The sequence below is a fragment of the Benincasa hispida genome, chromosome 1, assembly GCF_009727055.1.
Source record: "Benincasa hispida cultivar B227 chromosome 1, ASM972705v1, whole genome shotgun sequence".
Classification (NCBI taxonomy): Eukaryota; Viridiplantae; Streptophyta; class Magnoliopsida; order Cucurbitales; family Cucurbitaceae; genus Benincasa; species Benincasa hispida.
In genome coordinates this window covers 68663564-68681056 of record NC_052349.1, presented here as the reverse complement: position 1 = coordinate 68681056, position 17493 = coordinate 68663564, and the positions used below count along the sequence as shown (strand labels likewise).

At 33.6% G+C, this 17493-nt stretch overlaps 1 protein-coding gene across 3 annotated transcripts in view; it reads right to left on the bottom strand.

The window, feature by feature from the left end:
- LOC120085775 (isoleucine--tRNA ligase, cytoplasmic) overlaps positions 1–9107 on the bottom strand; it is a 29651-nt gene extending 20544 nt beyond the window's left edge. Inside the window, exons 1-7 of one of the 3 annotated variants that reach the window (XM_039042064.1) lie at positions 8665–9107; positions 7886–8546; positions 6963–7028; positions 4173–4316; positions 1703–1920; positions 1412–1577; positions 66–179 (exon numbers count right to left, since the gene is read on the bottom strand). In XM_039042064.1, the coding sequence (XP_038897992.1) occupies positions 66–179; positions 1412–1577; positions 1703–1920; positions 4173–4316; positions 6963–7028; positions 7886–8419 (1242 nt within the window). In that variant the 5' untranslated portion in view covers positions 8420–8546; positions 8665–9107. The remainder of the gene's footprint in view (positions 1–65; positions 180–1411; positions 1578–1702; positions 1921–4172; positions 4317–6962; positions 7029–7885; positions 8547–8664) is intronic. The other 2 variants (XM_039041998.1, XM_039042146.1) reach the window with 2 other exon arrangements.
- Between the last annotated feature and the right edge of the window lie 8386 nt (positions 9108–17493).

The window sequence follows — 17493 nt, the reverse complement described above, 5'->3', positions numbered from 1 at the left end:
ATTCAAAAGATATTCCAAGAAAAATAATTCAACTTGAACATACTACATTAAGTGCAAGAACATACCTTCACCGCCTCAATTATATCCTTGTCTGCATCCTTGACATAACGTCCAGAAAAATCAGTAATCTTTGTTGTAAAGCAACCATCATCATCGACTGCAACAATCAAATTCTCACCCTACAAGCAAACGGAACAAACAAAAGAAAAAATAAGATAGGAAATGTAGAGTAACTTATCCTTAGAAACATTAGAGCACACTTTTGCAATCTTTTATTTTTAAACAAGATATGACATTCTCATTGTAAAAATGAAAAGATACAAAAGTGATCAAAGGAGACAAACCACCAAAAGCAGTAAATGAAAATAAACAATATAAGTAAACTTGAACTTAAATATCTAGCGAGGGAAAAAAAGGCATCCAAATTAGATCAAAAATCATTAAAGGAATAATTAGCAAATTAATAAAAGAGAGAATACAAATGAGATGCTTTGAAAATATCAATGTTGAATCTTTCCCTCCAAACTCTGAAAATTCTTGAAAACAACATTTGTATTCTTGAAGTTCAAAAAATACTAAAAATCTGATTAAAAACAAATATTATTCCATTTGACAAGTTCCTTTCACTCTTGCTAAAATTGAAACATGTATAACGTAATATAACAGATTGCATAATATTGGAAAACAATAAGCATACAAATATTTATTAGTTAGTAACTATGTTAATAAATTAATTAATAATATTTGAGATATAACTAAATTATTAGTTGGTAACTACCAATATTCTTATTATTTATAAATATATTACTACACACATTTTGAACAAGTTTTAAAATTCAGAACCTATGAAACGTATATTCAAAAATATTTAAAAATATTTAAAAACATAAATACCACTTTGTTTTTTCATTGAATCCTTTAGCCCATTTGAACTTTTTGTGTTTGGTTTTTAAAAATTAATTCCACTTATTGGTTTCTTTGTTTTTTCATCTACCTTTTAAGAATGTTTTAAAAAAATGTTATTAGTCGTAATGTTTTCAAAATTCAAATCAAGTTTTAAAAATTTCCAAAGATAGTTTTATAGAACCTGATTTTGTTTATATAATTTGGCTCAGAATTCAAATGGTTGTTTACTAAAAATCAGTGCAAAAAAATGATGAGGAAACGCATAGTTCTTGAAAACCAAAAAACCAAATACTTATCATACCAAGTCGTAGTTTATAAATTTTTGTTTTTAAATTTTTATTTCCAGATCACTAACCAAATGCACCTCAGATCACTGACCTTCAAAATGCTAATACCTAACAAGTTAATCAACATCACTTTTCTTGGTTGTCAGCAATCATGTAGTGTGAATTCATATAGCATTTACTAATGATATGTGAAAAATAAAAGAATCTTCATCGCAGACCTTATTGATCACTTGGTTCTCAATGCAAACACGGTAATCATCTTCACCGAATGCAGGAGCACAATGGACAATCCCCGTACCACTATCATCAGTGACATAACTATCCGCAACAACTCTAAACGCCACATCAGAAAATTCCTTAAAGTAATCAAACAATGGCACGTACCTGCAATTAGATACAATTTAATAAACATTCATGAAACAGAAAAATAAATATATACATATATATATATATATAGCAGCCTTGCTAAAATCATCGAGAAAGATATTGATACCAATGAAAATGCTTACTTTTTACCCACGAGAGAAGCTCCCAATACTTCCTCCAATATCTCAAATGAGTCCTCCACTGAGTTCTCTGTTTTTGAATTTGAGGATCCCTTTTTCTTAGGATTTGACTTAACGGAATCATTAGCATTTGGTGCATTCACTTTTTGTTTCTCAACAGGTAGAGCTGATAATCGGGATTTAGCAACCACATAAACTTTTCCAGACACCTTGTTGCGAACCTGGTATTTTTTTTCATCAGTTATAAATAAAATAAAATAAAATAAAAAAAATCTGAGGGCTTAGGCACAATGAGCAAAAGCACCTAGATGCTGTAAGATAGGCAATATGTTGAAAAATATACAGTGTGTATAAATGCATAAAAAACCATATACAATTAAGCATGAAATATTTAACCTGGAGTCTGTGTAATGTGAATACTTTTATATCATAAATGAACTTTTTTAATGAAAAAACCCAACTTTCATTAAGAAAAAGAATGATAGAATACATGGACATAAAAATGTAAAATAAATAAATTTAAAAAAAAACACACACAGACACAAAAAGAAGTCAAAATAAAAGAAAGGACACGAGAAATAAAACCCAGTCAATAATTACAGAAGAGCCTAGAAACAAAGGCCTAAAGAGAAATGGAGAGTCTATTGAGTGGCTAGAAGGCAACACCAAGGCCACTGGATAGAGTTTCTAGAGTGAAAGATAAGAATCTAGGAGGTTAACACTGATTCCACAGGATGGAGTCTCTTATTTGCAGAAATTTTTTGGGTAAGAAATTAAACTTTCACTGAAAAGACTATAAGAATACAAGAGTGCATAAAAATAAGCCCAAAAAGCAGGAAAAGAAGGACTCTTTTCAGCTTGAACGTTCTATGACATGGTTGATTAGAGCTTCTGGACAGGGATTGATGCTAAGTGTAGATTTTTTTTTCTTTTTCTTTTTCTTTTTCTTTTTTTTTTTAAAAAAAAAAGAAAAGAATCATAAATTTTCATTTATAAAATGAAATGAGTCTAATGCTCAAAGATACAATAACCTTCAAGGGAATAGAGAAATTGTGAAAGACAAAAGGAGGAAAAAATGACTAATGGGATACAAAGAGGAGAATACATCAATAAACAATCTCTTAAAACCTAACAAACCAACTCCAAAAAGGAAAGCAATACTAGAGAGCACATAAACTAAAAAGCCAAAGCCGATAGCAGTCCAATGAGCCGACAATGTGAGAAGACCAATAAGGCCAGAAGTGCGAGAATCAAACCACAAAACAAACCAACTTCTAAACCGTCGCTTCCAAGAATACAACTACTAGAAAAAAAAATGTAACTTTGGACAAAACAATAAGGCTTAGGCTCATAAACACGAGAAAACCACCAAAAAAAAAAAAAAAAAACTTCAATTCCCAGACAAAATCACCAAGCTATGATTTAACTGAAAGAGAATGAGGAGGAATTGATTCCATCTGAAAACCACATTTTCCAATCAAATCGGAGAACTTGGCAGGAATTTTGGGAGACAATTTTGCTTGAATATTTTCACTCTCAAACAAAGTATCAAAACCATCGGCAAAGCAAACTTCTGGAGTCTCCTCAACAAAATCATCTTGTGCTAGAGAAGTCAAAACATCCTCGTTGCTTAAACTAACATCTGAGTCTCCATCGTAATCAGAAGAAGTATCTTTAGGAGGTGGATGGTTATAGACTCCTTTTACAAAACTAATATTTGAACCTGGAACTTTAATGACTGATTGGCTGAAGTTCGAACTATAAGGCAAAGGATGTGGATTGTCCGCCAGTTGTGAATCAGCTAATAGTAGACGTGTACATGACTCCTCCAAAAACACTTGAATTGATCTCAAAATGTTCCTTTGTGGATGACGGCTTCTTTTTTGTGCGATTGTAAGAAAGAGGATAATAAGAAAATGGAGAACATTCCATGTTCACATCCTCTTTACTGCTCTCTACGTCAATAGGTTGTGAAGTACTAACTGCCTTTTCCATAGGACTATTCGTAGAGGAAGTGGATCCACCTCATTCGAAGCTGGAGCAAAACTGATTTCCTACCCTAATATTTCCAACTTGAGTCTTTTGACCAGATTAATGGTATTTCCAAAAGATGCGTAATAATGCTGAATGTATTCCCGGACCTTTGTATAGATCAGGACAAAGAAAAACCACTGACCACCTAATCATATACATACCTAGTACTTGGTGTCTAACTAGTGACTGGGATGACGGCTACTCAAGTAATATAGACAAGGAAATAGAGAACAAATTTCAAAGGTCATCTCTTAACCAAAGATGCAGCAAAACAAAAGTCATATGCATGCACTTCACAAAGAGATTTGACAAGGTTAAATTGTAGAGTCAAACAGAACAGCAAACAGAATGTGGTGTTCAAAACCACGCAAAAGTACACTTAAATTTGCTAATTACTATCAGAATGTAATATATTGAAAATAAATTTACATCACCAGACCTTCACATAGACAAAATTGGCATTAACACAAAGAGCAAGATTACTCGGAAGGGTCCATGGAGTAGTTGTCCAAGCCACAAAAGCCGCATTTTGGGGATCCCCGAGTACTGGAAAAGTTACCATTATTTCAGGATCAGGGACATCCTGTATAAGGTAATACTCTTGGGTATCAGAAGACAGATGACAAGTCAATCTCATGCAAATCAACACTTCATACATTGACTGGCATCTAGAAAAGTGATTTTAGTAAACCAATGCAACTGCAGAACATGAAATTTTATGCAGTCAAACCACTGAAGAATAAGACTGAAAATTCTCCACTTGATTTGAAAATCTATGCTCACCAAACGAACAGAAAGAACAAAATTTTGGGTTTTTCTTTAAACCCATCCCAATCCTATTTAAAGTAAAAATTATCATTGCTATAATTACTATGTTACTATTTGCCAATTTAAAAATACATAACGTGAATAAATACTATTTACCATCACAAACGAGAGAAAAAAAATAAAAATAAAAGGGGGGGGGGGGTTTCAATTTGCACATTTTAACTATTATTTTCTCAAAAAAATGACAAATTAAAAGTTCACATAATACTTTTCTCATACTGTAGCAAATGAAACAAAGCATCATACTTTTTTGGTAAAAAAAATCAATTTTTATCTGAACTTGAAACGGAGAATTATTTTTAAACAGATATTGCAATTTTTACCCTATGTTCAATTACTACTAAATTCACTCACTCGTTTTAACCAAAAGGAAAAGTAAATTTCTGTCAAAACTTCAACAAAAATCAAACCTTGCACAAAATTAAGCTCGATTAATGCAAAAACAAATAATAATTAAAAAATAATAATAAAAGTCATTTAACAATTATCCCAAAACTTCTAAATTTCAACAAAAATTCGGCCCTAATACCGTTTTGTTTGGAGTCTCATCAATTTCATCAGAAATTTTTTAATGATTTTTCAAGCGCAAGCCTATTTCAAGATAAAAATTGCAACACTTGATCGAGTTTAAGATAAAGATTACAACACTAACCAACACTAAAGAACAACTAGATTAATTTGAAAGTATAGGATAAAAATAGATACACATTATCATGATTAGGGGAAATTTTTTTTCCTAACCTTAATGTGATGGTGATGTTTAAACAAACAAATAACCACTGTAAGGATTATACTCATTAAAATGTGCAAAAGGCTCTATAAATGAACATTACTCCTCAAAAGAGTTAATTCTAAAAAATATACTAAAATTATTAAGTAAGAGAAGACTTTTCACTAAGAAAATGATAATAACAAGATTTTTAATTATTTTATGAATGAAAAATTTTGTTTCCTATCAAAAAAAAATTATTATTATCAATTTCTCGATGAATTGTCCTCTATTTCTTAGGGGAAAAAAGGGAAAACAAAAAATCAAGAAACTTTTAGCCCCTATTTAGAAACCATTTGATTTTTGGTTTTTAGTTTTAAAAATCAATCCTATAAACACCCCTTCCACCTCTAAATTTCTTGTTTTGTTATTCACTTTTTACCAATATTTTCAAAACTCAAGTCAAACTTTTAAAACTTGTTTTTGTTTTTGAAAGTTGGCTAAGAATTCAACTCTTTAACTTAAGAAAGATGCACTTTGCAAGAAACTGAGAAGTAACAAGCTTATTTTTCAAAACCAAAAACAATGTCTCGTTTGGTAACCATTTGGTTTTTGGTTTTCAAATTTTTAAAATTAAGCTTATAAACACCTATTCAACCTCTAAGTTTCTTGCTTTGTTATCTAATATTTACCGATATTTTCAAAAACCAAGTCAAGTTTTGAAAACAACAAAAACTTAAAAACTGTGTTTTGGAGATTTTCCTAAGAATTCAACTCTTTTACTTAAGAAATATGCAAATTATTGTAAGAAATAGAGAATTTGATTTTCCTATTTAGTAACCATTTGATTTTTGGTTTTTAGTTTTAAAAATTAATCCTATAAACATCCCTTCCACCTCTAAATTTCTTGTTTTGTTATTCACTTTTTACCAATATTTTCAAAACCCAAGTCAAACTTTTAAAACTTGTTTTTGTTTTTGAAATTTGGCTAAGAATTCAACTCTCTAACTTAAGAAAGATGCACTTTGCAAGAAACTGAGAAGTAACAGGCTTATTTTTCAAAACCAAAAACAATGTCTCGTTTGGTAACCATTTGGTTTTTGGTTTTCAATTTTTTAAAATTAAGCCTATAAACACCTATTCAACCTCTAAGTTTCTTGCTTTGTTATCTAATATTTACCGATATTTTCAAAAATCAAGTCAAGTTTTGAAAACAACAAAAACTTAAAAACTGTGTTTTGGGGATTTTCCTAAAAATTCAACTCTTTTACTTAAGAAATATGCAAATTATTGTAAGAAATAGAGAAGAAATAGGCTTAATTTTCAAAAAAAAAAAAAAAACAAAACAAAACAAGAACCAAAAAGGGACCTTAACTTTTTAGCTTTCATATGACAAATTATGTATTCCTAATTTATTGAATATTTCATTCATTATATATTCAAAATTACTCACGAAATAGTAGACTAAATCAAAAACCAAATGGTTACCAAAAGGGACCTTAACTTTTTAGCTTTCATATGACAAATTACATATTCCTAATTTATTGAATATTTCATTCATTACATATTCAAAATTACTCACGAAATAGTAAACTAAATCATACATGCCCATGGCTTCTACCTACAAGATAAAAAGATTCGACTAATATTTATTGCAAGGACAAATTTTCAATTGAAGAAAGAGCCCCAAACCTTATAGCTCTGACCAGCTTCGAAGTTTGAAAGTGGTGTCTTGCAACCAGTACTATATGGCATGACCTAAGAAAGCAACGATGCAAACAAATTTATAATTGAACTCATACCCAATAGTAGAATTAAAGTAATTGCAGTTAGTTATATTTACATAGTTCCAAGGATCAAAAATAATTAATACATATATCTCATCCAGTGCCATGTAAACCACTTTACAGGAGTCAGGATATCAAATAAATAACGAATATTATTTAAAACATGTCAAAACAAGAAAGAAAGACACAAAAGCATAAACATACTCAATAGCTACAACAACAATGTGCCATTATGATTTATTTCTTTTTTTCCTTGTTCTTTCCAATAGAAAACAATTTTATTTAATGTATAAAATTACAAAATGAGGAAGGATTATCGATGCTACAAGAATTGGGTAACATGTGAGACTATGGATGCCTCACACCTACTACATATTATTACACCCTTAATACTCATGGCAGGTATGAAAATGGTATTGCCTTCACTAAATAAACAAAGTCCATGAACAACAAAATTTGGTACAAAATCTTTACCTATACTCTCTTTACTTGTCTAGTGCTTATGATTAAAGATTATTCTGGACCACAAGTAGAGAAGAGACGTCAAATAACTCTTGGGTTGATGAACTGTAGGCTAAATATAAGGACTTATGTTAAAAAATATAACACACTGTGTCGAAAGAATTAAGGGTAACTTTCAAATCCTATATCTCATCAAACAAATCAAATTTTCCCATAGGTCTTAAAATTTCACGTCTTCCCACCCCCTATTCCCATGTTTTAAGAGAAAGTGCAATGAAAGAACGAAGAAGCAACTCATAATATAATACAAGCAGTATATAGGAATATTAGCCGAACTGTACAAATGGAGATAGATTATAAACCAACCTTAAAACCTTTGTAGACAAGACCTTTCTCGTAGAGCTGAGAGAAAACCCACCAAACACTCTCCATGAACTTCAAGTCCATTGTTTTATAGTCATTCTTAAAATCAATCCATCGTCCAGTACGCGTGATGATTTTTTCCCACTCCCCCACATACCGCGTAACTATACTTCTGCATTCTTCGTTATACTTGTCGATCCCCATCTTCAACACATCGTCTCTCCTCTTGATCCCCAGCTTCTGATCAATCTCGTTCTCAACAGGCAATCCATGGCAATCCCATCCAAAGCGACGAGTCACATGATGACCAGTCATGACCTGATACCGGGTGACAATGTCCTTGATGGTTCCTGCCAAGATGTGTCCATAATGTGGAAGACCAGTGGCGAAAGGAGGCCCATCATAAAAAATATACTCAGGAAGGTCCCGTGTGCGCTCGAGCTGGGTCTCAAATGCCTTGATATCAGACCAATACTCAAGAACCCCCTCCTCGTGCTTAGGGAACGAAAAGTCCTTACCCTCGCAAACTTCATCCATGGCAGCACTACGCTTGAGTTGAAGAATAGGGTGTTTGCTCAGAAATAGACCAAATGTGTAGCACAACTGCCAATTAGAGTGTGAAGAGGAGATTCTTGGGAATAACAAAAACTCCCCACAATTCAATCTGCATAAAGATGTTGACTTGTGAGGAAAAGCATCCAAAGCTTTGCAGCAAGAAAATTAAATAAATGAAAAAAGAAAAAGGAACAAAACATAGCAAAAGAAAAAGAAGTGGATGGTACCGAGCTTGGAATCCTGAGTGACAATCTTCGAGCAGAAAAAGAAGAAATGAGAGTGTAGAGAAATACCCGAGAGTGGCTTGGCGCAGAGTTATCCTAGTAGTTCTCTTCAGCGGCTGCTTTGAAGAAATCGAACGGAACAATGGAAGAGCGTTTCTATTTCGGCAGTGCGTTGGTTTGGTCTGATCAGTTCAGTTTTAAGGTAATTAAATACCCGGTTCAGTTCGCTGTTCGATTCCGTGGGTGCTAACGAATACCCGGTTTAGTTAACCCTGATTGCGGCGGCGATTCGTCGGAAGGCTGAACTTGGGATATGAGAGCGCAGGGTGTGGTGAGCGACGGCGCGCGGCGGGCCGGGGGGCAGTGGCTGTAGTAATGGGACTATGGGAAGATGGAGGGAGTTGCTGTGAAAATTGCTATAGTTAACCTAGAAATCAAAGCCATTTCTTTCAACGAATTTTACTTTGAAATTATGCTTTTTCCCACGAATGAACAAGGTTCGGAATATCGAATTTTGAAAAACTTTTAAGAAAAATGTTATAATTAATTAATGTAATTTTGATTGTGGTTTAATAAGGCTATAATTCCATTTTTTTATCATTTCTATAAAGTGAGATAATATTTAAGGGGCATTTGGTGCGCGATAAAAACATAGAGTTGAGTTGGTAATTATTATCTAGAGGGTTAAATTGTTCGGGTTTGTTATGCTCAGTTGAGTTAATAATTATTGTCTTTGTTTGGTGTGAGAGAGTCGAGTTGAGTTGGGAAGTCAGTATTTGAGTGCATGGTTTAGTTGAGTTGGGTTAGTATCTAATGCAGTTTTTGTAAATGAGATTAGTTCTGGGTTTTTTTTTTGCTTTTTTTGGCTTTTTTTGGCTTTTTTTGCTTTGCTTAGTTAATTAATTTTCAATTATACATCTATTTTCTAAACCCTTTTATGATATAAACTAGAAAACTCTAGTTTTTTCAATTTTTACAACATAACATATTCTTTTCAACATGTTCTTTTCAAAAATTGTAAAAACTCTTAATTCTTTTCAATTTGTAAAACATACCACCAAAATGCATGTCATATTACAACTCTATTACTTATGAATTAGTATATTGTATGTATGTATATTGAATCTTGCTAACTTAATATTATTATAAAAAATTAACATGTTGTACACATAAATATTGAATAACTGGAAACATAACCGTTTATGTTTTTATAATATGCATTGTCTATGTCGAACTGAAATTGTGCATAGAATAATTATTTTTCATTTCATAATAATGTTGAGAACGTCATAGTATAGTACGATTACATTATTTTGAACATCACAACAATAATATCAAACGACCAAACATGCGGTTGTTCCAAAAAACAAATTAACAAAATACATGTTTTTGGGTTTAAACATAAGGTGGTCAATCTAGTGGTTCCGAGCAAGTAGGCGTATGCAATACCGTGGTTATGTCTCTTTCAGTACAACAAGGAAGAGGTCTATCTTTTATACGTCTGTGCCAATTATATCAATTAGGTCTCATCTATCTCTTCAATATCAAATATGGCCTAAACTACCTCCTTCAATAGCCATATTGGAGATATTCTTTATATAAATAAAAACATATTTTTTATTCTATACCCATTTACAATTTTCTTTTTAATTTTACATAAAATTACAAGACAAAATAAAATGAAATAAAAATTGAACCAATTTAAAATTATAAATGAAATTATAGATAAAAATTTATAAATTGAGAATTAGGGAATATTTTCTATTTTATTTTATGTATTTTCAGCTATTTTTATAAAGATTAATTTTATGTATTTACAGCTATTTTTTGTATAAATAAAAATATTTTTTTAACGAAATTCTTATAAATAGAAAAATCCCAAAAATATTTGCATTTTATAGCAAAAAGTTCAAAAAGTGCATATACTTTTGGAACTTGGAACTTTTTGCTATAAAGTATAAATATTTTTAAACATAATTTTATATTTAAAAAGATCCTTTTTTTGTTGTATACTCATTAGCAAATTTCTTTTTAATTTTACAAAAAATTGTAATACAAAATAAACTGAAATAAAAATTGAACAAATTTAAAATTATAAATGGAATTATAAATTGAAAATTAAAATGAACCTCGGACTATTTACAACAAATCAAAGTCCACAAAGAAAAAAGTCTTCAACAATGTCAATATACAAGTGAACAAATACAAAACCATAGTACTTTACAAATGTTCACCAGGCCAAGCAACAAACGGTAGACTATAACAAAGATTACTCCGAACGTAAAACTTACGAACATCAAACTAGTTATGAAAGGTATGTTGGATTGGTCTGGGCTCTACACAAAAGAGAAAGAAGTATAGTTAGACCATAGGGCAGATCAAAACAGCTAAAGTAGAAATAAAATATACTAGAACATGCCTTTTGATCATGTTTGGAGTGAATGAAGGTTGAGACAAACCAAACGTAGTGGGGTAGAAAACAGATGTTGCCTAACAAAAACATAAAAATGTCAATGGCACATTTTACTTGGAATGTAAGGAAGGAAAGAAGCATGCTCGTGTATGACAACCATTCATTTGTTAGTTGCCTTATATGAATGGAATAAGGTTGAAGTTAAAGGTGGAAGAAGGAAACAAAATATATTGCAACAACCAAACCACACATATGAAAATGTAAAATGGTTTAAGAAAAAGTTGGAAAAAAAAAATTTAGAGCAAGGACGTACCAACACAGTTTATCAGAGGAGACTATGGAAAAGTCTCAAAAAATATGAGAAGTGACTTGGGTATAAATAGAAGATACAATAAGGATGGTTGGTGAGGAGAGTTAGGTGTACTTAAGTGCACTTAACCTCAATAAGTTCAGACAGTGACTTCATTAAACCCATAAAAAAGAAAGTCAACTCAAACATAAATAAAGTCAGTGATGGTCAGGTCAATATTAATTGGGTGGTTTACCATAAAATAAATCTGCTGAAAATGTATATAAATACAACATAATATCCCACACATAAATGGACATAAGAATAAATATTAGAGGGTCTCAAGAATTGGTATAGCTCTTTCATTGGAACAAATCCAACTCCAAACAAACAAAATAAACAGTTGCAAAACTTGTAAAATTGAAATTTAATTTAAACATGTGAAATTGAATTTAGTTTAATATTAAAAAAAAATCAATGGAACAAAAGGAAAATCCATTGATTAGATGAAAAACACCAAACAAACTGACTATGTATGGAGGAAGAAATTACAAAAAGTCCACAAAACATAAGAAAAAACAGGTATGCAAAATTTTTTAACCTAATTATCAAAATGAAATAAAATCAAATCAGAAATCATACTGAAAAGTTAGAGTGCAGAATTTTGGAATAAATCATCATCAACCTCAGGGAAAAAAAGATTAAATCGATGAAATAGTTAAAGATTAATTGATTGACATAAAAGATTAAAATTGTATTAAATCTATCTATAAGGGACCTTTTGTCTAAGGCGGGTTCTGTCTAGGCTAGGGTACTTAAGCTGACGGAAACAACCCCTACTTGGGAACCTACCTAAAAAGGTGAATTAGATAGATTTTTCAAGTATGCGACAGTTGGTCAAAGACTCCGTAAAGAGTTTAATGGATGATGATCAAAAGTTGTTCAACTATCCAAGATAAAAGTTACTCTTGGGCAAACCCAAAAAGTCACTTAGTTAAAATTCTTAGCCATGTTTTTTCTAAGTAAACTAAACCCTAGGTTATAAAATACTCAGTGGGAGGAAGAGATGTATCTGATATGTCAATGATTCCACTCATGTTTCTCCCTGAATGTTCACGCCGTGAGATTCATGCTTGGCCTCGTGGTGCCTTGGGAGCATCCCCCTTCGGATGGTGTTTGCATGAGTCAATATCGAGGTGGACGAAAAGAGTGTTTATAGTAAGTGGGTAAAGGGTGTATGTCAACACGTCTTACGATCTCTTTCATTGGTTCGCACTATGAGATCATTCTTGTACTCCCTCGTAGCGCCCTAGGAACGTCCCCCTTCGGATGGGTTTTGTGCAGTTGGTCAATATCGATGTGAACTCTATAAATGGATAAGATCACTTTAGTTTTTTCCCCAATCGGATCTTTTCCCTTCAGATTGGCTGCTTGGGGCGGAACTCTAGAGCCTAAAATGGCGGGTTACAATTACGGAAAATTTTTAAGTAAGTTAATGATTTCTTAATCAAAACAATGATGGCTAGTCGTCATAGGAACAAAAGTTGTTATGGTATTAATGACTGGTTGAGAATGTCTCAATTCAGAGGAGGGATAAATTGATCACCCTTCGTTGGCTTTTCTCTTAAACCTTTGGAGCATCATTGCGAAACTAGATGTCACATGTGGTTCACATTAGTTTTGCTAAATCGTATTGGATGTTGTATGTTTTTCAACGAGTATTTGCTTAAAACCTAACATAGGTCAATGTGTTTTTGTTTTCAGCAACATGTTTGATTTTTCGTTAAATGCCTTTAGTTTGATCTATTTTATACAGTGGAAAGAGTCTTGTAAAACGTATTTCATGGTAAACGACCTCGAGTTTGTCATAGTTGAGGAATGTCCTCAAGTCCTGACCCTTGATGCACCGCGAAGTGTTCGTATTGCATATGAGTTGTGGATGAAGGCTAATTCATTAGCCCGACTTCACATATTGGCTAGCATACTTGATGCTTTGGCCAAAAGGGTTGAGAACATGATCATTGCACGCGAGATCATGGACTCGTTGCAAGATTTGTTTGAACGTCAGTTCTTATTTTTCGAGCACAGAGGGATGGATGACAAAACCAATAGTGTCAGTTCCCAAGTTAAACTCCAGAAAGAGACATTAAGTGTTGCTGACTCTATTCAAGTTCAAAGAAGAGAAGTGTTCTCTGAAATTGAACTTGGAGCTTATTTAGGTTCTGATACTGATCCCTCTACTCTCCAAAAGAGGAGGATTTCTAAAGACAGTAAATATGATTTATTAGTCTTGGAGACATGTTTGGTAGAGAATGATGAATCTACCTGGATCCTTATTTAGGTGCAATCACGTCAGTTCCTCTTACCACAGATTCAGTTCTTGGCAAACGTTACCACAAGGAGAGATGACTCTTCGAGTCGGTACTGGTGATGTTGTTTCAGTAGTTGCTATAGGCAGACTGGAGTTATTTTTGGACAAGAAACGTTATCTGTTACTGGATAATGTTTTTGTAGTTCCTCATATCAAGAGGAACTTAATCTCGATTTCTTGTCTCATTGAACAAGGTTATGCCGTCTCATTTTCTGAGAGTAAAGTGTTTATTTTCAAGAATGGGATGGAGATTGGTTTTGGTTTAATGGAAAGTAACTTGTATGTACTAAGGTCGTTAGTCATAAAAACCTTGTTTAACACTGAAATGTTCAGTACGACGATAACAGCTAAAAGACCAAAGGTTTCTCCTAAGGAAAATGACCATCTTTGGCATCTAAGATTAGGTCACATCAACCTCAATAGGATTGAGCAGTTGGTGAAATGTGGACTTGTAAAGAGTTTAGAAGAAAACTCCTTGTCGGTATGTGAATCATGTCTCGAAGGCAAGATGACCAAATAACCTTTTACTGGAAAAGGTTACAAAACCAAGGAAGCTTTGGAGCTTGTACATTCAGACCTTTTGTGGTCCGATGAGTGTTAGGGCTCGAGGTGGGTATGAATATTTCATCTTTTTCATAGATGATTATTTAAGGTATGGGTATCTCTACCCAATGCAATGTAAGTCTAAAGCCCTTGATACGTTCAAGGAATATAAGGCTGAAGTTAAAAACTTGTTAGGTAAGAAGATAAAAACACTACAATTTGATCATGATAGAGAGTATATGAACCTCCAATTCCAGAACTATATGATAGAACATGGAATTACGTCCCAACTCTTGGCCCTAGGTACACCTCAGCAGAATGGTGTATCAAAAAGGAGAAACAGAACCTTGTTGGACAAGGTTCGGTCTATGATGAGTTATGGTCATCTTCCAGACTCGTTTTGGGGTTTTGCAGTGGAGACTGCATGTTACATTCTGAACAATGTTCACTCGAAAAGTGTTTCTGAAACACCTTTTGAGTTGTGGAGAGGCCGTAAAGGTAGTTTACACCACTTCAGTATTGGGGAAGGGGGGTGTCTGGCCCACGTGCTTATGACTAACTCGAAGAAGTTGGAACCACGTTCGAAAGTTTTCCTCTTTATAGGCTATTCAGGAAAACGAGGGGTGGATACTTCTATGATTCGAGTGAGAATAAAGTGTTTGTTTCTACAAATGCTATCTTCTTAGAAGAAGCCATATCAGGGATCATAAACCACGAAGTAAGCTTGTTTTACGTGAGATTTATAGTGAGACTGAGACTACTGAGGGTTCAACAAAAGTTATTGAACAGGCCGATAGATCAACAAGATTTTTTATTATGAGATATGGAAAATTGACGTCAAGACTTCCTTTCTTAATGGTAATCTTGAAGAGACCAACTACATGGCTCAACCAAAAGGGTTCGTAGTTTCAGATCAAGAGCAAAAAGTTTATAGGCTTAATAGGTCCATTTATGGGCTGAAACAAGCGTCTCGATCGTGGAACATTAGATTTGATAGTACGTTCAAATCGTTTGGATTTTATCAAAACGTTGATCATGAGTCTTGTGTTTACAAGAAGATCATCAACAACTCAGTAGCTTTCCTAGTACTGTATGTGGATGATATCCTACTCATTGGGAATGATGTAGGGTTTCTAACTGACATTAAGAAATGGCTAGCCGCTCAGTTTCAAATGAAAGATTTGGGTAAGCCGTAGTATGTTCTAGGGATCCAGATCATTCGAGGTTGTAAGAACAAGAGGTTAGCCTTGTCTCAGGCATCGTACATAGATCAAATGTTTATTAGGTACAGGATGCAGGATTCCAATAGATGTTTGTTACCCTTCAGGCATGAAATCGTTTTGTCTAAGGATCAATGTCCTAAGACACCTCAAGAGGTTGAGGAGATGAGACGGATTCCCTATGCTTCAGCTGTTGGAAGCTTAATGTATGCATTATTGTGTACCAGACCCGATATTTGCTATACAGTAGGGATTGTCAGTCGTTATCAGTCCAATCCAGGATTAGATCACTAGACAACGGTTAAAACGATCCTCAAGTATCTTCAGAGAACGAGGGACTACATGCTCGTGTATGAAGATAAGGATTTAATCATTACAGGATACACAGACTCTGACTTTTAGACTGATAGAGATTCTCGTAATCGACATTGGGGTCAATGTTCACTCTGAATGGAGGGGTTGTAGTGTGGCGAAGCATCAAGCAAGGGTGCATCTCAAACTTCACTATGGAAGCCGAATATGTAGCCACTTGCGAAGCAGTTAAGGGGGTTGTTTGGCTGAAGAAATTCCTTAAAGATTTGGAAGTTGTTCTAAATATGGATTTGCCGATTACTCTTTATTATGATAACAGCAGGGTTGTGGCAAATTCGAAGGAACCTCGGGGTCATCGTAGAGGCAAGCATATCGAATGGAAATATCACTTGATCAGGGAGATAGTGCATCACAATGATGTGATAGTCACGAATATCGCATTGGAGCACAACGTTGCTGATCCATTTACAAAGGCTCTCATAGCTAAAGTGTTCAAAGGTCATCTGGAAAGTCTGGGTCTACGGGACATGCGACATCTTGTCTAAGGCAAGCGGGAGATGATACTGGGTATAGAGTATGCCCTAGTTTATTGTATATTGTACTTGTAGTTTTCATGTATTGTACATTAGTCTCCCGAGGCATTAGGACAAGTGGGAGATTGTTGGGATTGGTGTCATAATTCTCCTGGAGTCTCGTAGTTTGTAAACTGTACACATTGTTATGAATAAAATAAGAGTTATTTTATTTGGCATTTACTCACATTAAATAAACAACGCTTCATGGTTATTATATGTAAACTTAAGCATGTATATGAGATATACAAGTGGATCATGCCTCAAGTGATAACCTAAAATGGTCTGTATTATAAGGATTAAGGAGGGATACCTAATCCTTGTGATACTATGGATACGACCCTCTTTGTAGAGGTTTGCAAGTGTTGTGAACTACTACAGATGGTAGATCCTAACCATTCATGTGGAGACATGCGAGCGAGGGTATCCTACATAAAGAGTTTGTATAAGACCGAACCACAAGATGAATAGTCTCTTTATATAACGTCGTTGATACTTAAGACTTACATCTCACCTAAACGACCATAGGTGACATAACCTCAATCCTGAGTGTTTTGGGAACTCTTGCCTTTGAAGACGGTCCTTTGAATAATATGGGTGAGAGTGGCCAGATTGTCAACTCAACATGCCTACCTTTTTGGGGATTTGTCTGATATGGGACCTGGAAACTCAGTTACACAAGATGGAATTCACTCATTCCCTCGAAGCAGGGGTAAGTAGATAGATTGCTCCCTTAAGGGTTGATTCTAAGTCTTGAAAATAGTGGCCACAACTTCTCTTTGGAAGAGAGGACTCAGTCATAGTAGGATTATGACTTATGTTCATTAGATGGATCAATGGTACTTAAGGTGTTAGATATTGTTGGGGTTGATGCCCTAAAATCTCGTGTCCTGTAGTTTGTAAACAGTTTGTACGAACGTTTGTGCTGTATAATATATGATATTTACTTCAAATCTTGTTTTTTGCTCAGTTGTATGTTTTATTTGCTTCACCACAAACCAATAAACATAAAATCCCTAGTTATTTGTATGTAACTTAAGCATGTATGTGGTGACATACAAGTGGATCATGTCTTGAGTGATAACCAAAATGGTCTGTAGTATATGGATATA